The 26982-nt window shown below is 52.0% G+C and overlaps 1 protein-coding gene across 1 annotated transcript; it reads left to right on the top strand.

Moving 5' to 3' along the window:
• The first annotated feature begins 5232 nt into the window (after positions 1-5232).
• LOC107543956 (granulocyte-macrophage colony-stimulating factor receptor subunit alpha-like) lies at positions 5233-22303 on the top strand. Its single transcript, XM_087813409.1, has 11 exons — positions 5233-5305; positions 6463-6618; positions 8257-8376; positions 8486-8615; positions 9953-10137; positions 11187-11320; positions 12456-12479; positions 15005-15140; positions 17705-17807; positions 21752-21833; positions 22133-22303. The coding sequence occupies exons 1-11, from the start codon at positions 5233-5235 to the stop codon at positions 22301-22303; spliced, it is 1314 nt and encodes a 437-aa protein (XP_087669535.1).
• Positions 22304-26982: the final 4679 nt, after the last annotated feature.

Raw genomic sequence — 26982 nt, 5'->3', positions numbered from 1 at the left:
CATCCATCCATCCATCCATGTATCCATCCATCCATCCATCATCTATATATCCATCCATCTATCCATCTATCATCTATCTACCTACCTACTTACCTACCTATCCATCATCTATCTATCTATCTATCTATCTATCTATCTATCTATCTATCTATCTATCATCTATCTATCTATCTATCTATCTATCTATCTATCAATCATCTATCTAATCTATCATCTATCTATCATCTATCTATCTATATCTATCATCTATCTATCTATCCATCCATCATCTATATACCCATCCATCATTTATCTACCTATCACCATATCTATAATCTATTGTCTTCTTTGTGTTTCTCTTTCTTCCTTTCCCTGCCTCTCCCTGTCGCTCTCCTTCTGTCCTCTCTCCATCTCTTTCCCAAAAGTCCCCCTGTGGTGAGAGCAGAGCCACCTGACCTATTCTACCTGAGGGTCTCACGGCCCCTCCCACCCAGTGACAACCGCACACTGAGCCTCCTGACACGGGGAGACCCCCCCACAGTCAGTGGCACCTGCTGCCTTCCAGGGTCACTCTGGGGACCGGTTTTTTTTTCATGGGTGGCTGGCAGGTAAAACAGGACATGGAAACTGAGTCCCCATGGCTGTGTCCCCACCACCCTTTCCACCTCTTCTGATGGGTCACCCGCCACCCCGAGTGGGGACTGCACTCCTTCAGGGGCCGGGCTGTGTCACCCCACAACCCTCCTGGGAGAGGGGTCCTTCCAGTATCCTGGGAAAAATAATTTTCCGAGGCTCTCAGGTTTTTATTTGCGTGGAATGACATCCCTGGGTTTCCAAAGTCCCATTTCCCTTAAACCAGTCCTGGGAGAGGAGCAGCTGGGGATTCAGCACAACTAGAAACAAAGCCAGTGTCCAGAGTTTCTGTTCCACGGTGGAGCCGGGTCCAATGATGGAGCATAGGGCTCATTGCAGCCCATCAGTCCATTGTGTGTGGGGTCCCCACGGCCGTGGGCCATGTGGGCGAATGCAGGAGCGTGAGAGCCCCGCAAGCCACGAGCATGAACCAAGAACGAGAAGTCCTTTGTTTAGGAGATTAAATATCTCCCATCTTCTGGTGCTTGCAATGGCCACACCTGCTCTGGCCCAGGACCTGGTCCCAGGTGTGACTGACAGACAAGCAAGCACCTTCCCTACGTCCCCCAGACTTTACAGGGCGTTCATCTAAATTGCAGCTTCCGCCCGGCCGGGCTTGGCTCAGCGGTTAAGCATTGACCTAGGATCCACGTGATTGGGGTTCGATTCCCAGTCAGGGCACATGCCCGATGCCCGGGTTGGGGGCTGCAGCCGATCAATGACTCTCTCATCTTTGATGTTTCTATCTCTCTCTCTCCCTCTCCCTTCCTCTCTCTGGAATCAATAAAGATATATTTTTAAAAAAAATAAAGTTTAAAAAATAAAAAAAAATAAAAAAATAAATTGCAGCTTCCCCACAAAGCTGCCCAAATGACATGCCCATAACATTTGCCCTTCCCTCTGCTCCTTTCCTGTTATTAACAACCAGGTTTATTACAATGACATCAAAGGGACACACTCAGGTGCTTCCTCTTAGCTGGGGGAGGGCGGGGGGGGGAGGCAGGTTAAGAAAATGGACCAGGAGAGACTCACACACAACGTTTAGGAGAACCTGACATTGAAAAGGGTCCACCTGCCTTAGCCAGTTTGGCTCAGTGGTTAGAGCGCCAGCCGGCTCACTGAAGGGTCCCGGGTTCGATTCCCGGTCAAGGGCATTTACTTTGGTTTCAGGCTCTGGGTTCACGCGGGAAGCAGCCCGTGGATGTGTCTCTCTCCCATTGATGTTTCTCTCTCTCCCTCCCTTAAAAGCAATGGGAAAAAAATATCCTCAGTGAGGATTTTAAAAAATTAAAATTAACAAAATTAAAATAAAATAAAATAAAATAGAAAATGGTCCAGCTCCCACTGAGCAGACAGAAGGGAGAGACAGACCAAGCTGCAGGAAGGGAAGCCGAGACAGAGGTTAAGAAAAGGGGCTCCAGATGGACAACTGGGGGTAACAGCACTTCCTGCCGACCAGAGTGATAACAGGGCCCAGCTGCGCCTCAGGAGGAAGGCTCGGCTGATAGGAGATTGAGATTTTTGTCAAAAGGCTGACCTCGGAGAGAACTGTTGAACAAAGAGAGAGAGGGAGGGAGAGCTTATATTCTACCGGCTGCACCCAGGACAGTCGTTGGGACCCTTGGGGACCTCGGTCCAGGGTGGTCATTGTACGCCATTGTCCAGCACCAGCCTGGGAAAACAGCACCTTCCAAAAGCCCGGGAAACAGTCCCAGAGAGACGCACAACGTTGACCAGCCAGTAAGTGGACTTTTCGCCATCTCTTGGGCGGCAATGTGGGGGGGGTGGGGGCGGTGGACTGGTCAAAAGAAGGAAAAGACAGTCCTGGCCGGCGTGGCTCAGTGGTTAGAGCATCTGGCCAGGCACCAAAGGGTCACAGGTTAGATCCCCCATGAAGGGCACTTACCTGGGTTGCAGGTTCAATCCCAGGCCCTGGTTGGGGTGGGTGCGGGAGGCAGCCGGTCGATGTGTGTCTCTCGCATCTCACGTCGATGTTTCTCTCTCGCTCTCGCTCTCCTTCCTACTGTCTTTAAAAATCGATGAAAAATATCCTCAGCTGGGGATTAACAAAAGAAAAAAACAAAACAAAACAGTAAATAAATGGAATCCCCTCTAATTAGGTGTCAATATTTTCATTGTCATAAGGAAGCCTCTTTAAGGCTTAGAAATCCACATGGAGCTTTTTTTTTTTTTCTTCCGATGAAATATGAGCTTAGGATTTGCCTCAACATGGCCCAGGAGGGAGGAAATTGGGCAGAGATGTTTCGGGAGACAGGTTGGGTAGCGTCATCTCGGTTGTAGGTCCTTGCATTTCATCGCGTTGAGTATTTCTCGCCTCTCCCTTCTGGCCTGCAAGGTTTCTGTTGAGAAAACAGCGGACAGTCTTATGGGAGCTCCCGTGTAGGTAATGTTTTGTGGGGGGTTTTCTGTTTATTGAGAGACAGAAAAAAGGGGGCCCGAGACTCAGCCAATGGGGACGTCATTGGGTCAGCAGGACAGAATCTGTTAAAAACCTAACAAGCTCGGTCCTGCCCCCCCACCCCCACCCCAGGGAGCAGCGTCTCTGAGCTGGTTTAGTGTCTCACACGTGGGCGTCCCCACCTGTCCCCAGACGTCGAGCCCAGATGTTCAGAGCCGAACACGTTTATTTTCCATGAGTCACCCACAGGGTCTAAGCTTCCTGCCCGTCTGACGTGAGCAGACAGACCCACGGACTTTGGGATTTAAAGGGATCAGGCCTCCAGGGGTTGGCAGATGGGCCAGCTAACGATTCCCAGGTGGAATGACTCTGTTGCCGGAGGATTGGATGGGTGGGATTTCTCCGTCGCTGGTGGGAGTGGGGTCCTTGTGATCTCTTGAGAGACACACACACAAAAATGCCTAAGACTTGAATGGGGGAATGAATGGTTTTTATTTGCGTGGAATTATATTTCTTGGTTTGCAAAGCCCCATGTCCCTTAGTCCAGCCCTGGAAGATGGGCAGCTGGGGATCCAGCAGAGCTAGAAGCAAAGCCAGTGTCCAGAGTTTCCTTTCCATGGGGGAGCCAGGTCCAGTCCAGCATCAGGCTAGTTGCAGCCCATCAGTCCATTGGGGGGGGGGTCCCCATTGTCGTGAGCCACGTGGGCAAGTGCAGGAGCCTGAGAGCCCTGCAAGTCAGGAGCCAAAAGCAAGCAAGTGAGAGAGACAAAGGAGCAAACTCCTTTGTTTCAGGGATTAAATATCAAATCTTCCGGTGCTTGCAGCAGCCACACCTACTCTGTTCCCAGGTGTGACTGACCCACAGACTTTACAGGGCATGTGTCTAAAGTATTTGAGCTCCTTCCCAGTTATCTAATAACTGGGTTAATTTACAAAGATATGAGAAGGAGGTCTTCCTGGAGGAGGAAGGCCTCTGTCAGAGCCAAGCCTGACGAGCTTGCAAAGGGAGGGAGGAGTGCAGGAGGGTGGTCCCCTAAAAGGAAAGCAGGGAGCGGGGAGCCCGGATGCAGCGGACATCAAAGGTCAGGCAGGGGGCCTGACCCCTGAGAGCTGCACCTGAAAGCAGCATGCAGGAAATACGGGGTGGAGTCACCCCCCAACTGCTCTTCTCACATGGGGAGCCCTGTGTGCCGAGTCCTGGGGCTTGTGGCATCTTCTGCCCTAATGCCAGGGAGCCTGAGTCCAGGGCTGCTGAGATCTGAGCTCTCTCCCTCCACAGCCACAACACTGAGCCGTAAAAGAGACCAGAAAGTGTGACCCCAAAAAGTGCCTCAGTGGCACACGGATTATTTTCAGCGAAAGGTCATTGAGAACCGGCAAAGGCTGGGAATGCTCCTTCCCTCATCCTAACTACCTAAAAATAAGCATATGCATTTCTCCATCTGTAAAGGAGATTTTCGTGAATAAAGGAAATTTCCATTTGTAAAAATGTCTCCAGAATAGAGCTGATCTCAGAGACAGATCTTATCCCCCCCACCCCCCACCCAGGGACCCTTATCTGCAGAACCAGACAACGTTGTGACCCACACATTTCCTCCCCTCCCTCCGCGTCCCACAACTGTGCTCCAACCAGAAGCAACCAAGACTATTTTTATTTGTTGAGACTAAATTCAACATAGGCCTCAATCACCTGGTCATCTCCCTGAGCCTTATTTGTGTCTGCACTCACGTGAGCGTTACATAATTAAAGCTACTTTTTTGTTACTCTTTTATCAGTTTAATTTGCATATACCAGGCACAGCACCTAAGAGGGTGGGGGGGGAGGGTGTTGTGGACCAGTAACAGCGGGCTAGGGACAGACACATAGGGCAGGACCCCCAAAAACATTTCTTCCATCCCAGTTTGCTCAAAGTCGCCATCGTAGAGCTGTGTTGCCCTTATTGATGCCTTGGCGGGAGTTTTAGGTGGAATTTAGAAGGTGACCTCATTTTGCCAGGTGACCCAGGGGTGTGGGAGCCTGGAGGTAAGGACATGTTACGCTCTGATGGGAGACTGGAGACAAACGGGGCCACGGGAACCACCCAAGGGCCCTGTAATTACCTGCGGGGCGTGTTGAGAACAGGGGTTCTGCCTCGGCTAGGATCGGATCTCTGACCTGGTGTCTATCCTTTGGATGCGTAGGACCGGCTGTGGGACTGGGCATGGCGTTTCTGTGGGACTTGGCGAGCCTCCTGGTGCTCCTGAGCTCGGCGCACTTCGAAGACGCACACCTGGGTAGGTGCGGGCAAGGGACCTGGGGTGCAGCTGGGCTTGAAGGGGAGCAAATTCCCTCACCTGGAGCACCGCCCTGTGCATGAGAACAGAGGTCAATGCATCAGACGTCCTACGACTCCAGCCCCAAACCCCAAACCCAGCTGGGGTGTCAGACTTTCTGAGTGGATTGAGGAAAAGTTATAATTATTATTAGAAGTGAACTATTATTTTATTTTTTTAAATATGTCTTTATTGATTCCAGAGGAACGGTGAGTGGGAGAGAGAAATAGAAACATCAATGATGAGAGTCATTGATCGGCTGCCTCCTGCACGCCCCCAACTGGGGATCAAGCCCACAACCCGGGCATGTGTCCTGACTGGGAATTGAACCCGCCACCTCCTGGATTCTAGGTCGACGCTCAACCGCTGACCCACGCCCGGCCCTGCCAGGCGAGGGAAAATTATTAAGCCCCCAATGTCCTGCCAAACTGGAAAACCTGCCCCCAAAGGCAGAAGGAAAACGATCTTAGTTTATATTAACTAAGAATGGCACCTGTACCCCAGACAAACCCACTCACGAGCTGGCACACACGGAAATCCCACCTGGTGGTGGAGAGAAGAGACAGGGCCCACCCGCCTGTGCCCTCGGGTGGGTTTGGAAACCCCAGCGAGATGCTGCTGAAGGGAGACGCTTTCTCTCTCTGGAGGCGGGAATTCACGTCTTTGCTCCAATAAACCTGCACACAGGAGTGTGGGCACATTTGAGAAACTGACATCCCTTCAAAAGGAACAGAGAGACACTGTGGAAAAATTTTAAAAAAGAGAGAGACAGAGAAGGTGGGGAGTCTCTTCCTGAATTTTCAACCGAGAGAATTAAATCTTTTTTTTAAAATTTTTTTATTTGCTTCTAAACTTGTTTATTCATTTTAGTTTCAAGTAAAGCAGACACTCAATATTATTTTGTGTTCATTTCAGGGGCACAGCCCGATGTGTAGACAATCATATACTTTACAAAGTGATCCCCCCTGTCCCCTGGGTATTTCCAGTACCCACCTGGCCCCTGAATCATCCAGAATTATGACTGTATTTGCCCCTGAAAAGCCCGTCGTGGTCCATGCCCCGCATCGCCTCCTGCACTCCCGACTCTCATGGTGTTTTTGGGTGTTTGTTTCTTTTAGTGGCCGCAGAGGGGGGCCTATCGCCCATTGTAAACATGAAGCTAGATCCGAGAAGAAAACTGCTGACCTGGAATTATCGGAGAAACGTGACCTGGCAAGAATGCAAAATAGATACCCCGCCCAAGTTTTCCACCCGGCAACGCCCACAGGTGAGCGCACAGGATTCGCACCCTGGGCCTTGACGTCTTGTAAATCCTGCGTTTCTCTGTGAAATGCCTCCCGAGTCCCCTCCCTGACCCAGATCCTCACTCCTATCACTCTCGTCGAAGATGGAAAAAAAAAAAAAAAAGAAAAAAACAAACAAAAAGCTGATTTCCTCCATCCCCTTAAGTTCCGTGACAGGGGCCTGCAAATTAAACTGACAAAAGAGCAGCTAAGCCTCCCGCATGCCGTCTGGTTCACACGTTTAGTTTTTACATACATGAAGCTTCACAGACAAGACACGAAAACCCAAAGAAGGGGTTGGACTCGGGAGCTTATTATACGGGCACCATTTTAAGCAAAAGGCAATAAACAGAGAAACGACTACGTGAAGAAAAGGAGATTTGGATTTCTGGGGCTGATCGTCCGGTGGATGCTACACAGGCACCAAGGTGGCACCCCACAGACTCCCTTCCACCCATGGGCGGCTGTGAGTTGGGCTGATGAAATAGGTGCAATACGGGGCGAGGACACCCCTTTTGTCCCCGATCTGCTGGGGAAAAAATGGGCAAAAGAAACCATTCCCATACGGCACTGTTATCGGGGAAGTCGGGTACCCCTCTCCCCACTGAGTCCGGGGGTTGGGATCCTGACGATATCTCGAGAAAAATAATTTTCTGAGACTCACAGGGGAGGCTGATTTTTATTTTAGCAGAATGACATCCCTGGGTTTGCAAAGTCCCATTCACCTTGGTCCTGTCCTGGAAGAGGTGCAGCTGGGGATCCAGCAGGGCTACAAGAAAGCGGGTGCCCAGAGTTTCTGTTCCATGGTGGAGCCGGGTCCAGTCCAGCTTCAGGCCCATTACGGTGCATCAGCCCATTGCGTGTGGGGTCCCCCACGGCCATGGGCCACACGGGAGAATTCAGGGGAGCAGGAGAGCGAGAACCCCGAAAGCCAGGGGTCAACCAAGAGGAACCGAGAGCGCGAACGCCTTCGTTTAGAAGGAACGTGCCCTGACCGGGAATTGAACCCGGACCTCCTGGATCTTAGGTCGACACTCAACTGCTGAGCCACGCCAGCCAGGCAAAGAAAAACCATATATTTTTAAACTGATGTTAAATTTTATATGTACCCAGAGGCCTTCCTAGAACAATAGTGACACCCAAAGAAATGGGTAGAGGCCCTGGCTGGTGTGGCTCAGTTGGTTGGGCACCATCCAGGGCACCTAAAGGTCACCAGTTCCATTCCGGGGTCAGGGCACATGCCCGGGTTGTGGGTTCGATCCCCAGTAAGGGGCATGCAGGAGGCAGCCGATCCATGACTCATAGATGTTTCTCTCTCTCTCTCCCTCTCCCTTCCGCTCTCTAAAAATCAATAAAAATATTTTAAAAACAAAGAAATGACCGAAACGGCCAGAAACCCTCACAGAGCTGTTGCCGAATAGAATCGGGCCCAAGGGAGTTCAAAGCACAGGTTCTGCACAGGGCGTCCCCCCCCAAAAAATGTAGATACACTTACGAATAATTTATTAACTCCAATGGGCTACATCTGAAAAAAAAAACAACATAAATTGAGCTGTCGGGAAACAGGCGTGTGTACGTTTTTGGGGGAGACACCGTGTCTGTGTCCTTGGCCGCGCCCCTTCCAGGCCCGAGACGACACCTACTTCTGCCGATTCCCAAACGCCGTGGTGCACAGAGGCGCCACCCTGACCGTGACCGTGTCTGCCGACGGGGAGACGTTTCAGGAAGTCCTGGACTTTCGCAACTCAGGTGATGTCACCTTGGCTGGAACCCCGGCTCCCCTGCATGGGCCTGGCCTGGCCCTCGCCGTCGAGGCGCTGGGGGTGCCGTCGGTGAGGATTTGGGTTTGTCTCCCCAGGCAGGGGAGGCTCTGGGGCTGTCAACTTCTCCTGCCTCATTTACGACGTGTACCTCATGAAGTGTAGCTGGAGGCCGGGCCCGGCCGCCCCCGCCGACGTCCAGTATCACCTGTACGGCTGGACCTCCAGGTGAGCTGGGGACCCTAAAGTCACAGGCTGCCTAGAGCATTGTCCTATGAACCAGGAGGTCAGGATTCGATGCCAGGTCAGGGCACGTGCCCGGGTTTCTGGCTCCATCTCCAGTTGCGGGGGTGCAGGAGGCAGCCTCTCTGTCTAAAAGCAATAAAAATATGTTTAAAAAAAACAAAAAAAAGTCACAAATCACAGCTTTAGCCGGTCGCACGTGTCAGAGATGCTTCTTCCAGGACCTGGGGCCGCGTCTCTGAAATGCCAAAGAGCCAGAGAACCAGACAAAGAGAGAAAATGTTTAAATTTGGCTTCGGCTGTTTCCCGTCTGCAAATTCCGTAAACCCCACAAATTCCGTAAACCCCGCAAATTCCGTAAATCCTAAAGAAATTAGGAAATGAGACATTTTTATCCCGAGGGTGTAACCAGGAAGGGGCGTCTCCACTCAGCTCTCCTGACGGGTGGCCCAGGTCCTTAGAGCATCGTCCAGATGCGGCGCCGAGGTTGCGGGTTCGATTCCCCTCTCAGGGCACATATAAGAATCAACCCATGGCCCCGGCCAACGGCTTGGCTCCGTAGTTAAGAGCGTCCGCCTGAGGGCGGAAGGGTCGTGCGTTCGATTCTGGTCAAGGGCACGTATCCCGGTTGCGGGTTCGAATCCCGGCCCCCGTTGGGGCTCATGCGGGAGGCAACCGGTCGGTGTGTCTCTCACATTGATGTTTCTCTCTCTCTCTCTCTCGTCTCCTCTCTCTGAAAATCAATGGGGGCAAAAAATCCTCGTGCGAAGATTAAAAAATAAAATAATTTTTTTGTTAAAGGGAGAGATTTCTTCCTTTCTTTGCAATCTTTTTGCGATGACCTGGGACACACATGCATTCAGGTGTCATTTTTATCCAATGATAATATATATATAATCATTATAAATATATATATAATATATATTATATATATATCATTTTATCCAATGATAATATATAATATATGTATTATCAATATATATAAAAATATATAATCATATATATGATAATATATATTATCAATATATATAAAATATATATAATCATATATATGATAATATATATTATCAATATATATAAAAATATATAATCACATATATGATAATATATATTATCAATATATATAAAATATATATATAATCATATATATGATAATATATATTATCATTGGATAAAAATTATATATATATATATATAATATCTTATTTCTTGCCCTCTTTGGAGGGTTTTCAGGGTTCAGGGGGGGAGGTTTCAGTCTCCACGGTGAGCCCCCAACAGGACACCCACCCCGGCTTTCCCTTGATCCCCTGTGGAAACTGCAGGCAGGACCGCGAGGTCGAATGTCCCCGATACATCGCTGACTTGAGGGGGACCCACGTGGGCTGTCATTTTGATGAGCTCGTGGGACCCCAGCTGACAGAAACCTACTTCTTCTGGGTGAACGGAACCAGCCAGGAGACTGCCGTCCAGTTCGTGGACGTCTCTCCACTGAAAACCATTGAAATGGGTAAGACGGTGTCTCGTCTCGCTTCCCCGCCTTTTGGGTTTGGACCGGGACTTCCTGGGACGGGGTGTGGGGGCCCGAGCACAATCCAGGGCCTAGATTCGGGGTGCGGGAAATGCGCAGAATGGGGGTTCGGATGCTCATGACCCCCCCGCCCCGCCTTGGGGTGGGATCCAGGAGGGGCGCATATTGGGGTCCCACGTAAAAGACGACACGCACACGAGAGATCCTCGACATTTGTAGTGCTGATGTTGCAGAAATTCCCTAAAACTCTAAACCTAGCAAATACTCAATCGTCCGGTTTAGAGAAAAGTACAAGGTTAGCCTCTGGCCACAGCATTTCCATCAGCTGCTCAACATACGACCTTGTTTTACGCGTGTTTCTGCTTAAAAACATCTTACTGAATATACGTTGCTGATGCATTAACGTTGAATTTACGGCCAGCAGCTCTCTCCCTTAAGCCTGAACCAAGTTTATCTAACACACGTATTTTGTTTCTGGGGCACATTTCCGTCTTCACATACTTAGGACTAGAAGGGAAGGAAAAAAAAAATTTTTTTTCTATACCCTCTTAGGTTCTGTGACAGGGGCATGTGAATTAAATTCACAAATGCGACCTGAACCGGAGAAAAGCATCTGTTTTAAATTTAATGTTTTAAATTTTTACATGCATGGGGGAGGTCCATAGAAATAAAATGAAACACACTCCTCTCCCCCCCCAACAAAGCAGTTAGATCGAAGGATTTATGTACCATTTGAACAAAGAACAATAAATGGCGAGTCAGCTGATAAAGGGAAACGGGTCTGAGCTCCTGCAGGTGGTAAATCTACAGGGAACTCAATGAAGGGTAAAAATGACATTTTGGGTTTTTTAATCCTGCCCGGCGGGTATTTTTTACCTCATTGCTTTTCAGAGAGAGTGGAAGGGGGGGAGAGACAGCGATGAGGAAAATCCATTCCGCTGCGTCTCCTCGACGCCTCTGCCTTGTACGTTGCTATGTCCTCGAGTTGCATGAATTTTCTGGTTTGTGTTTTTTTTTTTTTTTCTTAGAAAAGTATAACCCCCCAGCAAACATCACGGTTCAGTACAACGGGTCCCATCACATTATCCGGTGGGACAACCCCAAGATGAGACTGGGCATGTCGAGCGGTGCCTTGTGCTACGAACTGGACATCCAAAGAGAGGTGAGGGCCCCGACCTCGGGGAGATTCACACGTGGAGTTGAATCCCCACTGACGGAATCACAGCTCCGCCCTGGAAAAACGGTTCTACGATAGTCCTTTAACTGCTCTTGGCCATAATAGCACCACCCAGGATTTTTATTTTTTTTAAATTATCTTTATTGTTGAAAGTATTCCAGATGTCCCACTTTTTTACCCCATTGCCCCCCCTCTACCCTACACCCTTACCCGCCCCCAGGCCTTCCCCACACTATTGCCTGTGTCCATGACCTACGCATAGATGCATATAAATTCTTCAGTTCATCTCTTCCCGTCTCCCCGCCTTCCCTCTGAGCTCCCTCCATCTGCTCCATGCATCTGTCTCTGAATCTATTTTGTTTGTCAGTTTATTTTGTTCATTAGATTCCACATCTGAGTGAGATCATGGGGATGTTTGTCTTTCTCTGTCTGGCTTATTTCACTCAGCATAACACTCTCCAAGCCCCTCCCCAAAGCATAAGAGATCTTTCCTTTTCAGAGCTGTATAGTATTCCACGCTCCACATGTACCACACCCATTCCTTTTCGATGAAATCCAACTTTTTTTTTTTTCCTTTTGCCTCTTACACGTTTGACGTCTGACCTAGGGAACCGTTGGGCTCAGGCCAAGTCACGGTTATATCTATGCTTGATTCTAAGGCTTTCACGGCCTGAGCGCTGACGTTTAGGCCTGTGCTCCGTTTTGAGATGATTTTTGTATTTGGTGTGAGGTCGGCATTCAAAGCCATTCTTGTTTAAATACATTTTTATTGATCTCAGAGAGAGGAAGGGAAAGGGAGAGAGAGAGAGAAACATCAATGATGAGTCATTGATCGGCTGCCTCCTGCACTCTCCCGACTGGGGATCGAGCCCGTAACCCGGGCATGAGCCCTGACGGGGAATCGAACCCATGATTTTTTGGTGCACAGCATGAGACTCAACCACTGAGCCACAGCAGCCAGGGCCTGGAAGGCTGTTTTCCTACATCTGTTGAATCCCAGATTATTTTCAGCTTAAAATAATCTTCGTACCCATTCTGGGGTTCTGGGTGGACTCTTGCATTTAAATCCAATATTGTAAAAACAGCTATTGACTGTGTCTCCTGTGCTCTCCTTTCCCAGGGCAGCTCCTCCAAGAGAGACCCCGTAAGTATCTCTTTTTATCTCTGTGATGTCTGTGCCTGGGCCGTGGGCGCTCACGGGTCAGCCCTCCCCTTGCCGCTCTGCAAAGCTCAGCCTCGGGTCCCAGCGAGCCCCGTAGTGGTCCCCGGGCTGCAGTTTGGGATTGAGACGCTGTGTCCCTCATGCCTCTGGCTCAGCTCCAGCACGTGGCCTTCATCCACCGTGTGAACAGAGCATTGTCCGTCTTCGGAATGGGTTCGTATTTGGAAACAAGGCCTTTGCAGATGGGATGAAGGGAAGGATCTGAGATGAGGTCGTCCTGGGTCAGGGGGGCCCGACCTCCAAGGACAGGGTCCTTTTAAGAGACAGAAGCGGAGACACAGACACAGAGGAGAAGCCACGTGGACACAGAGGCAGAGACGGGAGGGAGGCGGCCACCAGCCCAGGGACGCCTGGAGCCCCAGGAGCTGGAGGAGGCAGGAAGGACCCTCCCTGGGGCCTCTGGAGGGAGCGTGGCCACCTGTTCAGTGCTCTCTGATCTATCACTTGTCATCCTGAGGGTCTCGCCTGCCCATGGACGGTACTTGGAGTGGCCTGGAGAAACGCAAAGAGGAGAAGGAGCGGTCTGAAGGCCATCCTGGAGGCTCCCTTTGGGGAGATAGGTGTGCTCCCCGAGCCTCACCTGTTTCTCGGGTGACCTCTGTGGCCCAGCACGGTGCCGGCATCCTGCAGGCAACACGCCCGGCTTCCCCCTGCCTGGTGGCCGGGGGAATCTCTCAGTCCAGACCCATGGGCTGGCCGGCAGTTCCCTGGGTCTGTGTCTCCCCTCAGGCAGCTACCGCAGGGCCTTTGTGGCAACTGCTAAATCTAAAAGCCACAGGTACCCTTGGCCAGCGTGACTCAAGAGGCTAGAGAATCAGCCTGCACACTGAAGGGTCTCGGGTCCGATTCCCAATCCAGCGCCCGTGCCTGGGCCGAAGGTCTGATCCGTGGCCTAGGGGCGCACGCAGGAGGCAACCCATGGATGCGTCTCTCTCACATCCGTGTTTCTCTCTCTGTCTCTCCCTCCCTCCCACTCTCTCTAAAAATCAACGGAAAGAATATCGTCAGGTGGCGATGAACAAAAAAACTGAAATAACATTTCAGGAAAAATAAAACAAAGAGAGACCCTGATAAAAATAAAAATAAAATAAAATAAAATAAAATATTAAATTAAATTAAACTAAATTAAAAGAAAATAATAAAATAAAATAATAAAACAAAATAAAATAATAAAATATAAAATAAAATAATAAAATAAAATAAAATAATAAAATAATAAAATAAAATAAAATAATAAAATATAAAATAAAATATAAAATAAAATAATAAAATAATAAAATAAAATAATAAAATAAAATATAAAAAAATAAAATAAAATAAAATGAAATAATAATAAAATAATAAAATAAAATAAAATAAAATAAAATAAAATAATAAAATAAAATAAAATAATAAAATAAAATAAAATAATAAAATAAAATAAAATAATAAAATAAAATAATAAAATAAAATAATAAAATAAAATAATAAAATAAAATAAAATAAAAAACAAAATAAATTAAATTAAAATAAAATAAAATAAAATAATAAAATAAAATAATAAAATAAAATAAAATAAAATAAAAAACAAAATAAATTAAATTAAATTAAATTAAAATAAAATAAAATAAGAAAAGAAAAGAATAAAATAAAATAAAATATAAAATAAATAAAATAATAAAATAAAATAAAATATAAAATAATAAAATAAAATAATAAAATAAAAATAAAATAATAAAATAAAATAATAAAATAAAATAAAATAAAATAAAATAAAAATAAAATAAAATAAAATAAAAATAAAATAAAATAATAAAATAAAATAAAATAAAATAAAATAAAATAAAATAAAATAAAATAAAATAAAATGCCACTGGTTGCAAATTCAACAAAAGCAAACTCCATGTCTGAGCCCAAGAGAAACAGCCCAGAGCATGTCCTCGGGGCTCCGCCTGACATGCAAACAGCGGTCACCGTGCACCTTCCTAACTGGGCTCTGAAGAAACGTCGTGGGCTCAGCAACACCTCAAAAAAACAAGACCTAAGTCTGTCCGTCCTGCTCAGCCTTGGCCCCAGCACAGCCTGGCCTTCCAGAGGCAGCTGGTGACGGGCCTGGATGCGAAATCTGTCCAAGGGGCGCGCAGGGGACTGTCCTGCAGACTTGGCTGAGCCACCCAGACGGCGCCTGGTGGGGTCCCTGTCCCCACTTACCTCCTTGTGCAGCATCAGAGTAGCCTCAAGTGGCCCCCAGGGGCGTAGGGGACTCGCCCCACTTGCAGAGCCCAGGGGCCCCTAACATTCCCTCTTTTTGTCCAGGGTCCTCGCGCGCCCCCTGGCGGTCAGGTCCCTGCGGTGCAAGAGCATCTGCGCTCACCCCCCTGGTTGCGACGCTGACCTGCCGCCTCCCTGCTGCCCCCTCAGGGTTTGTCTCCACCGGCAGTCAGGGCAGGTCCTGTTTCCTTTGAAAGGTGTTGCAAAGAGGGAGTGAGGACAACGTCTACGTGATGCCAAGTTCATCCGCCAGCGCCCAGCACACGGTGCGAGCCCGGGTGAAGTTTGCCTACAGCCGGCTGTGGAGTGACTGGAGCGATGCGCTGCGCTTTGGTGAGTTACGGCCCCGCGCGGGTGGCCGCCTCCCTCCCACCTGTGTGTCCTGCAAACCAGGAGTCTCATATGAAGTCCCAGGGCTGAGCTCCCTGCAGGGGCTCCAGGGGAGGGTGCCTCCTGCTTCTTCCAGCTCCTGGGGCTCCAGGTGTCCTGGGTTGATGGCCGCATCCCTCCCACCTGTGTGTCCTGCAAACCAGGAGTCTCAGATCAACTTGTCCCAGGGCTGAGCTCCCCCCAGAGGCTCCAGGGGAGGGTGCCTCCTGCTTCTTCCAGCTCCTGGGGCTCCAGGTGTCCTGGGTTGATGGCCGCATCCCTCCCACCTGTGTGTCCTGCAAACCAGGAGTCTCAGATCAAGTTGTCCCAGGGCTGAGCTCCCTCCAGGGGCTCCAGGGGAGGGTCCTTCCTGCCTCTTCCAGCTCCTGGGGCTCCAGGTGTCCTGGGCTGGTGGCCGCCTCCCTCCTGTCTCTGTTCTGCAAACCAGACGTCTGAGGTCAACTTGTCCTAAGGCTGAGCTCCCTCCAGAGGCTCCAGGGAGGGTCTTTCCTGCCTCTTCCAGCTCCTGGGGCTCCAGGCATCCCCGGGCTGGTGGCCGCCTCCCTCCCGTCTCTGCCTCTGTCCCCCCGAGGCTTCTCCTCTGTGTCTGTGTCTCCGCTTGTCTCATCCAAGGACCCTGCCCTTGGATGTCGGGCCCCCCCTGACCCAGGACGTCCTCATCTCAAATCCTTCCCTTCATCCCATCTGCAGAGACCCTGTTTCTATCTATGGTCCTGCTCCCGGAGTTTGAGGTTTAGGATGTGCACATGTTATGTTTTTATTTTGGGGAGGGGCGGTCCATGAGCTCACTGCAGAGCCCCTCCCAGGGGAGAGGGCCCAGGCAGCTCCTGCTGGGTCTCCTCTTGCTCCCCCTGCACCGCCTGCTGTGTTTCTGGGGTCGCCCAATTAGGAGGTCCCTCCCAGACTCAACCACAGGGGCAAGAAACCTTCTTTGTCACCTTCACTTCAACCCCACTAGGATGCAACTTTAAGGCCCCAGCTGCTGGCCACTTCCGGCTCCAGGATGCCCCCGTCAGGGGTGAGCCTGTTGCTCTGGATTCTCTCTGCTCTGAGCATCTTCCTGGGGGCCCCTCGTGCCCTCCTCCTGGGTGACAGCAGGGGGCGCTGTTACAAAGTGAATGGCCTGTGAATGTGACACTCCCTGTCCCCCAGATGTGCTCCAGGCAGGAAATGCCAAGGGCACAGCCTATGAACACTGAGGCCCCATAGAAGGGGCGTAAAACCCACAGGGTTGGGGTCCACCTTTGCCTGGGCCAAGCAGTCCCTCTGGATCCATTCAGGGGCAAACAGGGGATGAGCTCTAAGGATACACCTACTGGGCTCCAAAAATCCACCTGGGCTGGTCCCTATCTCCTGCCCCCAACCTCAGAGGAGCTACTGAATCCACGCACAAGCCTATTTCCTTCTAGGCTGCAGGTTCACAGCTCGGGGAAATAGCCCTTGCTACACACACACACACACACACATACATACAGGACCCCTCTCTCCCATCCCTGGCGTTTCACAGTTATACATTCATTCCTTTAGCTACGCCAGCGCCTTGTTGAGAGTAAATATCCCCTGAGAAGGAAAGTGTTGGGGTGCGGTGTTGCGCCCTCCCGGAAATGTATTGGGGCGGGTTCTCTCTTGTGAGCAGGGCATGGAGGAAATGGGGACAGGGCGCTGGGACCCGAAGAAGGAGAGATTGGTCACTGTCCATGGGCCCAGCACACACACACACACACACACACACACACACACGGGTCCCAGTGTCTGGAAGTCCCGTCCGCCTCTGCTCCAGCCCTGCTTCCTCTGACCACACTCTCACCGCGTCGTCTGATCATGAGGTTGAAACCCGACACAATGGGTCCAGGCCTCTGGTCCCTACTTGAGCCAAATTAAGCAGAGACAAGGTTGAGTCGTCTATGAGTGTTTTTTCCAATAATGCCGGCAGTATGGGAGAGCAGCGAGTCGTGCTATCAATTCTGCTCTAACCTCCCCTACTAGTCAGCTGGTTATATAGGGGTCAAGAAGAAGGGCTGCTTGCAGGGGGCGGCTGCAGGGTCTGTGGTCCGTGTGTCTCCTTCCAGGCCCTTGAGGTCCGATAACAAGGTAGTTAATTTTCTCTGGTGTTAAAACCCAGCTCTGCCAGTTCCTGGGACCTGAGAATGCTCCGTGTTCCCGAGCCAAAGTCCCGGAAGGGGGTCAGGGTCCAGGCCCAGCAACCAAATCAAAGCCCATCCTGTCCTTGGTCTGCTCTCAAAATGCATTTTCTTTTCTGAGCGACGGGCCCCAAAGTGTCTCTTATCTTTTACGGACTTGTTTTTTCCCTTTGCAACACAGCGTCCGGTTTCCCGGGGTCTGTAGGAAAACCTCTTATCTGTGGTTAGTAAGGTGAATGATCGTTGAATAACCGCGGTCCTATCACTATTAGGTGCCCTCCCTCCTGTCAAGGTGAGGCAGGAGGCGATGTGTGTGACACTGAGGGGGGTCCCTTCTGACCCTCTCCTTCTTTTCTTACCCCACAGGCCTCCCCGAGCAGGATGTCAGCGGCACCCCTGTGGCCCTCGTGGGGCTGGTGGTGGGGGTGGCGGCTTTGGTCACCACCGTCTTGATGTTCCTATGCACAAGGTAAGTCCCGGCCCCCCCCCCCAAAAAAAAAACACCTTGAAAACAACATGCTCAGTGAAGGGAGGGGCAGACCGTAAGGCCCCAATCACACAGAATGACCAGGACACGCAGATCTATTATTGGTGGAAGCGGGGTATCCCCTTCCCCACCGGATGCTGGGGATCAGGTCCTTATGATATCTCAAGAGAAATAATTTCGATGCTACACGGGATCCGGCTCCACCGTGGGAGGGAAACTCTGGACACTGGCTTTGGGGAGATTCTCAGGAAAGGCTGAGTGATTTTTATTTGCATGGAATGACACCCCTGGGTTTCCAAAATCCCATTTCCCTTCATCCTGTCCTGAGAGAGGGGCAGCTGGGGATTCAGCAGAGCCCAAAGCGAAGCCAGTGTCCAGAGTCTCTGTCCCATGGTGGAGCCGGGTCCTGTGTAGCATCGGGCTCGTTGCAGCCCATCAGTCCATTGTGTGCAGGGTCCCCATGGCCGTGAGCCACATGGGCGAATGCAGGAGTGTGAGAGCCCCACGAGCCAGGAGTCAGGCACAAACCAAGAGCGGGAGACTCCTTGGTTTAGGACATTAAATATCTCACACCTTCTTGAACTTGCAAGGGCCACACCTACTCTGGCCAATGACCCGTTCGCAGGTGTGACTGACAGACAAGTACCTTCCCTACGTCATCCAGATGTTGCTGGGCATGATTCTGCCCTCCCCCTGTCCAGTCCCTTCTCCCAGCAGGATGGGTGGGGGGTGGCTTCCCCGGGGACTGTTCAATTGTCGTTTCCTGCCCTGGCTGGTCTGGCTCAGCGGTTAGAGCACCGTCCGGTGGGCTGAAGGGTCCTGAGTTCGATTCTGGCCAAGGGCACATACCTGGGTTGCAGGCTCCATCCCCGGCCCCGGGCGGGGTGCGTGTGACAGGCAACCCATCGATGTGTCTCTCTTGCATCCATGTTTCTCTTTCTCTCTCTTTCCCACTCTCTCTGAAAAGCAGTAGAAAAAATATCCTTGGGTGATGATTAAAAAAATATATATATATGCAGCTTCCTGGCAAAGCTGAACAAATGACATGCCCATATTATCTGGCCTTCCCTTAGCTATTTACAGTTAATTAATAACTGGGTTGATTATAACAGTATCAAATCTGCATACAAGAACCTGATTGAAATCGCTGAGGGCTGGGAGAGGGGGACAGGGACAGGCCCATAACAGATTCGGGGTTTCCCGCTGCATGATAGCCACCCCCCTACGGGCCACACGTCCCCCCTGGTTCTCTCCCTCCGCGCCCCCACCCCCACCCCGGGGATGAAGGCCCGAGGAATTTCACTGTTCTGAGTGCCGCAGGTCGCATGGCTTCTGAAATACGTGTTTGCAAAGAATAAAATAAACGAATCCACGTTACGAAGGACATTGTATCCAAACAGAGCAACCTGAGCCGTTAAGATCTGAGATGTCAAAAAGAGAAAAATAACAATAAACGGGGCCCCTCTGCCATGGAGCTGGAGCTGCCGTCCCAGACACAATCCCTTGCCCCGGTCTGGCACCTCAAACCTTTGGATGTTAAAACGAGACAAAGTAACCTTTGCACGGGGCCTAAAGCAACATTGTATCCAAAAGAGCTGTCTGCAAAGATGACTGGAAAGCAGGTGTGACAACCACTGATGAGACAAAGTAACCTTTGCAAGGGGCCTAAAGCAACACTGTGTCCAAAAGAGCTGTCTGCAAAGATGACGGGGAAGCAGGTGTGACAACCACTGAGGACACAAAGTAACCTTTGCATGGGGCCTAAAGCAGCATTGTATCCAAAAGAGCTGCCTGCAAAGATGACGGGAAAGCAGGTGTGACAACCACTGACGAGACAAAGTAACCTTTGCATGGGGCCTAAAGCAACATTGTATCCAAAAGAGCTGTGTGCAAAGATGACGGGAAAGCAGGTGTGACAACCACAGGACGGGCGACCACAGGACTGAAGATTAAACACATTGTTTAGAATCAGCGTCACGACGTCCTGTTACCTGCACCCACAGCCACACCCTCCCGCCGTGGGTGTCACTGTCGCCCGCCCCTTCCTCATAAACACCCGTCACCTCTGTCTCCTCATCGGGACGCCGTTTGGGCTCCGGCCTGAATCCGTGCTCTCCGAGTCGCTGCTCTTGCTGATCTCAAATAAATGCTGTTGCTTCCACATTGAAAGACCTCTTATTGATGGGTCAGCACAATCTTCATTGTTTGGTGCTTGGAGGAAAATGGTAAATATGAGGATTTTTCACTAAGACGCAAAGCCAGGAGTCTGTGCATTGAGTCACCGGCGTCTGGAAAATGGGAAAATGGTTCTAGGCCCCTGAAGGCAAAGAACCGGTGAGCTCAGCACAGTCAGCGAATCCCCCCTCACCCCCGTGTCCACACTGTTGTAATTCCCTGTGTCCCCTGAGCTCCCTGCAAAAAGGGGACAGCACTTAGCATGTCCTTGGTCACAACAGCCACCTGGGGGCAGCAGTGAGCATGGAGGCTGATTTCCAGGCAGCAATTTGTCAGTTTACAAGGCACCCAGTTGGGGTCGCTCTTAGAAGGGGTGCATCGGGGTCGTCCGTCAAACCTGGCTGCAAATTCTGAGCTCAGTCCTCTAGGCCAGGCTGCATCATCATATGGGTGACACGTGCACGGTGTGGGTGACACCTCGTGATGCCCACCGGAGGCTGGGGAGTGTCCTCAATCCCTGGCTCAGACCTGTGGGCATGTGGATGGGGTGGGGGTCCCCAGCTCCCTCAGGATGCCCCCTGACTTTCTGATAGGGAGGGACCCAAATAAAAATGCTTGAGGGTCCTGGCGGGGAGAGGGCTTGGAGAGCCTGCGGGTGCTGGGAATTCATGGGGTACTGCAGAATCTGAAGGGCTTGGAGAGCATGGGGGTGCTGGGTATTGTGGGGATGCTGTGGAATCTAAAGAGCTTGGAGAGCCTTAGAGAGTCTGGAGTGCTGGGAATTCTAGGGGTGCTGTGAAATCTGTGGAGCTTGGAGAGTCTGAGGCTGCTGGTGATTCTGGGGGTACTTGAAATTCTGGGGGTGCTGTAGAATCTGTGGCTTGGAGAGTCTGGGGTGCTGGACAGTCTAGGGGTGCTGGATAGTGGGGGTGCTGGGAATTCTTGGGGTGCTGCAGAATCTGAGGAGCTTGGAGAGTCTTGGAGAGTCTAGGGATGCTGGGAGCTCTTGGGGTGTCAGAGAATCTGGGGGGCTGAAGAGCCTGAGGTGCTCAGAGTCCTGGAAGTTCTTACAACATTTGCAGTGACAAAGTCCTCGGTGACCCTCAGAGACACCTGGGGAGTCCTGAGAGTGCTTGAGAAGTCCCGGGGTGCCTCAAATGGCCCTGGGGCCTTGGGGGGCCACCTGTGGGCACTTGGAGGGTTGGGATGCCTGGGGGGTGCTGGGGCCACACCCACCTCTCTGGTGCACTTGAGCCAAGAAGCCAGAACCTCAGGGAAGGTCACGGGGTGGGGAGGGGACGCCTGGGGGTCACTGGGGGTCAGCTCTGCATGTCCGCTCCTGGCTGTGTCTGCTTCCTAGCAGGGCTCCACGCCGGGTGCAGAGTCCTTCCATCTCGCTGTCCCCCTGCCTAGCAGCCTGGCTTTGGTGGCCAGTCTGGCAGACAAGGCTGAGCTGACAAGTGTGCCTCAGCTTCTTCAGGCCCCAGCCACCCTGCCAGGCCCCTGCTCAGGCCTCTCCGTGTCTGTCCCCAGCCGGAGCCCTAGAAGCTGGTCTGTGTCCACAGCGTGGGCCCCTAATCTCACCATCAGCATCCAGCATCCCTGTCCCCTCTGGCAGGAAACGATTCCCCGATGGTGGCGGGGGCCACGTGCCATGAGCTTGGCTGCTGGGTTTCTCGAGGAAGGGAAAGGCATCCCAGCGCGGATCAGGCTCTGAGCATTCGAGCCCATGGTTTGTCTTCCCTCCCCAGGTTCTCCCTGAGAGGAAAGCTGTTCCCTCCAGTGCCGCAGGTGAAAAGGGAGGTGGTGGGCACCTTAGTGCCCTTCCCGGAGGTGAGTGCTTGTCCTGGTGGGACACGCACGGGGCCCTGGTGTAGTTGGAGGTGCGGGCTGGCTTGGGACGCGGTGCCCATGGATTTGCCTGCTGTGGGCTTTTTGCAGAAATGGAGTCACACGCTATGCGACCTTGTGTGTCTGGCTTCTCTTTCTGAGCATCGTGTGTTGCAGGTCCATCCGCCCTGTAGCCTGTGTCAGAGCCTCGCTGTTTTTCGTGGCTGCGTAATCCAGTCTGCTTATGGGACAACCAGGGACTGGAGTCCGTGGTCTCAACTGTGCTCTGTCTTCCCTCTTAGGTCACCTGGGATGGGCACAGCCCACCGCTGAGCTTACAGGAACCCGAGGACATCCTTGCACTAGAGGAAATGAGGCCCTTTGGGAGCAGAAAAGCAGAAATGGTGGACCCAGCAGGGCCCCACCACCATTCTGAAAACATCAGTCCAGAGCATCGTCCCCTCGATGCGTAAGGTTTCTGACGTGACTCGAAAGGTCGCCGTCCAATTTGGGTCCATGTCCTGTTCTATCCGCTCATGCATGTGTGCATATGTGTGCACGTGTGTGCATGTGTGTGCATGTGTGTGCGTGAAAGCACGTGTGTACACGTGTGGTGTGTGCGTGTGGGAGAGCATGCGTGCTAGACTGTGTGCATGTGTGTTGTCCCTGTGTGTGCACGTGTGTGCACGCATGGTCACGTGCACACATGTGGAACTGCATGTGCATTCATAGGTGTGTGTCTGTGTGTGTGCAGGAGCACATGTGTGTTTGCATGCGTGTGCATGTGTGTGCGTGCGCATGCACACGTGTTCATATATACATACTCATGACAATTTGACACCAGAATGTCAGGGGTGATTATCATCAAACTTCAAGAAACTTTTTCTTTTGTTTTATGTATTTGTGACCTTTTTTAAAAAGCCCGTTTTTACCTTATAAATAAACTTCTCTCCGATTTCCTAAATCGCCTGGAGCACACACGTGTTCCTCCCGTCGTGGCTGGTTTGGGGCAGCTGGAGGCTGTTAACTAAACTCTCTCACAAGACCTTTTCTCCTTGGGGAGGCTCTGCAGAGTCCGCCACGCACACGGAGAGAGTTGTGGCGACACGAACAGAAGTAATTTTTTTTTTTTTTTAACCCTCACCTGAGGACATTTTTTCCATTGATTTTTAGAGAGAGTGGAAGGGAGGGTGAGAGAAACATGGGCGTGAGAGACACACATCGACTGGGTGCCCCCCGAACGCACCCCGACCAGGGGCCAGGGATGAAACCTGCAAGCCAGGTACATGCCTGCGACCAGGACGCAACCAATCAACCCGCCTCACATCCACGTTTCTCTCTCTCTCTCGCCCCCGCCCCGCGCTTCCTCTCTCTCTAAAAATCATGGGGGGAAAAAAATATCTTCCAGTGAGGGTTAACAAAAAACAAAAAACAAAAAGAAACAGGCATTTCATAAGGGGTGGTGGCAGCTGATCAGAGAGATTGTCGCCTTCAGAGCTTGACACCCTTGGGTGGATCGGGCCGAGCTGAGATAAAAATCACCTAAGTCTTTCGAAAGATTTTCCTGGAACCGAACACAGAAAACAAGGCGTGTTCGCCCGTTATCGCCGGGGCTGGTTGGGGGGAGACCTGAAATTCCGCCTGTCGCAACCCCAGCTGGGCTCGTACACGTGCCCCTGGGGCCTGTGATAACCGGGTGAGGCGACCGCCCCAAGATTGCTGTCAGGACCCTGCAGGTTCGTGGAAACGTCGGACAGAAAAGGGCAACTTTTTCCTGGAAACGCGAGCTGCGGGTCTGCGCATGAACTGGACCCCACGGGAGCCTCTGATGGACCTGGGAGGGGTTGTGTTTTTTGCTTTTTTGTTTTAAGCTTCATCTGAGGATATTTTTTCCATTGATTTTTAGAGAGAGTGGAAGGGAGGGAGGGAAAGAGAGAGAGAGAAGCATTGATATGAGACACATCGATTACGTGATTCCCACACGCGCACCAATCGGGGTGGGGAACCTGCAACCCGGGCACGTGCCCTTGACGGAGAATCGAACCTGAGACCCTTCCGTGCGCTGACCGACATGCTAACCACTGAGCCACACCGGCCAGGGCGAGACGGCAGGACTTAACCTGAAAATCAAAACCCCGGAAAGCCGTCGAAGGTGGTGTTGGTGGCCCCCTACCTCACCGTGTGAAGCAGGGGGGTGGGGACCCCAGGAGAAGGCCGAGCCCTGTTTTCTGGGGCTGGGGTTGGCGACCGGGCCTGGGGTTCTTGGAGGCCAGAGGAGGGCCAGGTGTAAGGGGTGAGCACTGATATACGGGGGGGTCCTGCAAACACGTCTGAGCTTAACAGGGATGTTCATAATTTTATTTTTCAACATTTTATTAGAACAGCGTAGGGTAGGTAAGGGGAAAATAATGCATCGGAAGACCCTGAGGCCTGGACCCTCACGGATAGGCCTGCATCTCTCCGGGGACCCACTCGAGTGCCGGTTCCCTCGCGGCTGCTCAGATGTTGGATCCCGGGTGGATGGTCCAGGTGGCGGGCACCTTGGGGGCCTGGTTTGGGGCCTCGCTTCCCGGGATTCCCGACGGTGACCACAGGCCCCTTGGAAATGCCCGGCTGCCTGGGAGCATCCAGCCGCCATCCCGCTCGATGGCCCGGGTTGTCATTTGGCGTCGAGGGGGCCGGTGCTTCCAAAGTTTCAGGAGGAAAACTTTTGAGGTCCTGCCCTCCTGGCTGGACCAAATGGACAGGCCACACCGCCTGGGACTATGGGCGCAGGTGCCCCTTGCTGGGTGCAAACGGCCCTATTCTGGTCTCTCTCTACCCAGCGGGCTGTCGGCTCCCCTTCCTGTTTCCTGTTTTCTGTTCCTCTGCTCCCCATGTGCACAACCCTGCCCAGCGAGCCCACATTTCCCACTCACAATGTGGGCTCTATGACACCCCCCCCCCGCCATAACCACACACAGACTCTGCGTTTGCTCCGATCTTCAGTTTCCTTGCGTGTGGTCGTCTTTGCTTGTCAGAGGGATGAGGCGGGGGATGGGGGAGCCTGCAGGAAGCTGGTAGGCGAGAGGTGTGTTCTGCAGGGTGGAAGGGGGGGAGGCATCCTGGAATCCTGCCTGGAGGAAGAGGCCTCTCGGCGTTCACCCCAAATGTGCTTTATTTTTTTTAAATATGTTTTTATTGATTTCAGAGAGAGGGAGAGAGAGAGGGAAACATCAATGATGAGAGTCACTGACCGGCTGCCTCCTGCTCGCCCCCTGCTGGACATCGAGCCCACGACCCTGCATGTGCCCCGACCGGGCATCGAACCGCGATCTCCTGGTTCCTAGGCCGACACTCAGTGAGCTTTAATGGGCACCCACCTCAGCCTCGCCTGGGTCCCCTGTGCAGACGCAGCCCGGAGACTAAACTCAAGCCACCCCCTGGTGACCGGGGAACCCAGCTGGGCTGTGGGAGTGGTGGCATCTGGGATCCGGCCTGTGTGACCCGGATGTGGGAGTGTCGGTTCATCGTGGGTCCTGCCTTCACCCCCAGAGCCACATGCCTGGGGCCCCCCGGGGGTCAGCACTGCCCAACACTGAGCTAATTAAGTCTCAGCCTCAGGGCTGGGTGTCCTTGGGGGGCTGAGCCCATGAGCGCTTGCCCTCCGGCCCGCCCGCCACCCACGGTGCAAAAAGGAAGGAACCAGTTTCCCTTTACGGCCATGTGCCCTGTCCCCTCTGTGTCCTGCACTGGCCGGCCTGACCGCAGTCCTTCAGTCTGTCCCTCACCTCCATGCCCTGCACACCTTGAGCAGTGCACCTGCCCGTGAAGCATCCCTGGAACTGGGTGCAATGCCCCCCCCAGACCTGGGCATGACACTCTGCCTGTGACCAGCACCCCAAGGTGCTGTGGTGCATGCTGTGTGGACAGGGGTCAGCTGGACAGCCATCAACCAGACACTCTGGACTCTCTCTCACCCCAGAACCTATGTGCCCCCCCCCCCGGCCACCTAGACCAACAGGGATGAGACTCCAGGCTCTGTGAAGGGTCACGACCGTCCTACACCCCAACTTTCAGAATTGCCTGAATTTCCCCCCGAGGTAGGGTAAGAGCCCGGGGTCCTGGTTCTTCCCTTTGGGGGATAATAGCTTTTGTCTCCATGTGGGCTGGTCAGCTACCAAGACACAAGATCCGTCCGTGGAGTGTCCCGGGGCAGCCACAGCCAATCCCCGTAATCTGGGGGCTCAAACCCACAGGGACCCGTCCTGCTCCAGTTCTGCCGACCAGGAGCCCGAGGTCCAGGTCAAGGTGTCCCAGGGCCCAGCCGGCGTTGGCTCAGCGGTTCAGCATCGTCCTGCAAACCAAGAGGTCGCCGGTTCGATTCCCGGTCGGGGCACATGCCCGGGGTTGTAACCTCGATCCCCAGTAGGGGGCGCGCAGGAGGCAGCCAATCCTCGACTCTCTCCCTCTAAAATCAATTTTTAAAAAACAATATGTTTTGGGGGAAAAAAAAAAAAAGTGTCCCAGGGCTGAGGTCCCTTCAGAGGCTCCAGTTGCAGGTCTTTCCTGCCTCTTCGGGCTCCTAGGGGTGACCGGCCACCTTGGGCACCCTCGGCTTGTAGACAGGCCTCTCCAGGCCTTCGGGGGCTGCGTTCTGCGCACGGCCCCCACCTTCCCGTGGCCGCCTTATGCCAAGGACACCAGCCCCGGGGAACCTATAAACCAACGTATCCCAATGTGACCCCATTTAATTTCTTTATACCAGCAGCAGCCCTGTCTCCAAATAAATTCAGCTTCTGGGATTCCAGGGGGATATAAATCGAGGTTGGGTGAGGCCGGGCGGGTGCGGCTCAGCGGTTAGGGCGTTGGCCTGAGCACTAAAGGTCGTGGGTTCGATGCCCGGTACCTGGGTTGCAGGGCCAATCCCTGGCCCGGGTCGGGGTGCATGGGGGAGGCGACCAACCGATGTGTGTGTGTCTCTCTCTTTCTCCCTCCCTTCCACTCTCTCTAAAAATCAATGGAAAAAGATATTGTTGTTGGTGACAATTAACGTAAAATAAATTAAAAAAATGGACGGGGGTGGAGACACAGTTCAACAAAGGAGCTGGCATCTCCGCCTAGGGCTTCAGGGAAGGATAGTGGGGGGAGCTGAGACCAAGCAGCGATGACC

Source organism: Miniopterus natalensis, chromosome X, assembly GCF_054644295.1.
Source record: "Miniopterus natalensis isolate mMinNat1 chromosome X, mMinNat1.hap1, whole genome shotgun sequence".
Taxonomy (NCBI): Eukaryota; Metazoa; Chordata; class Mammalia; order Chiroptera; family Miniopteridae; genus Miniopterus; species Miniopterus natalensis.
The sequence above is the reverse complement of the archived record's forward strand: the minus strand, read 5'-3'. Positions and strand labels throughout refer to the sequence as shown.

Bases quoted from the DNA above. Each gene is read 5' to 3' on its own strand.
- LOC107543956 (XM_087813409.1), top strand. From the start codon at position 5,233: ATGGCGTTTCTGTGGGACTTGGCGAGCCTCCTGGTGCTCCTGAGCTCG. The intron at 6,619-8,256 runs CACAGGATTCGC...CCTTCCAGGCCC, and splicing joins GCAACGCCCACAGGTGAGCG to GAGACGACACCTACTTCTGC. The intron at 8,616-9,952 runs GTGAGCTGGGGA...TGGAAACTGCAG, and splicing joins CTGTACGGCTGGACCTCCAG to GCAGGACCGCGAGGTCGAAT.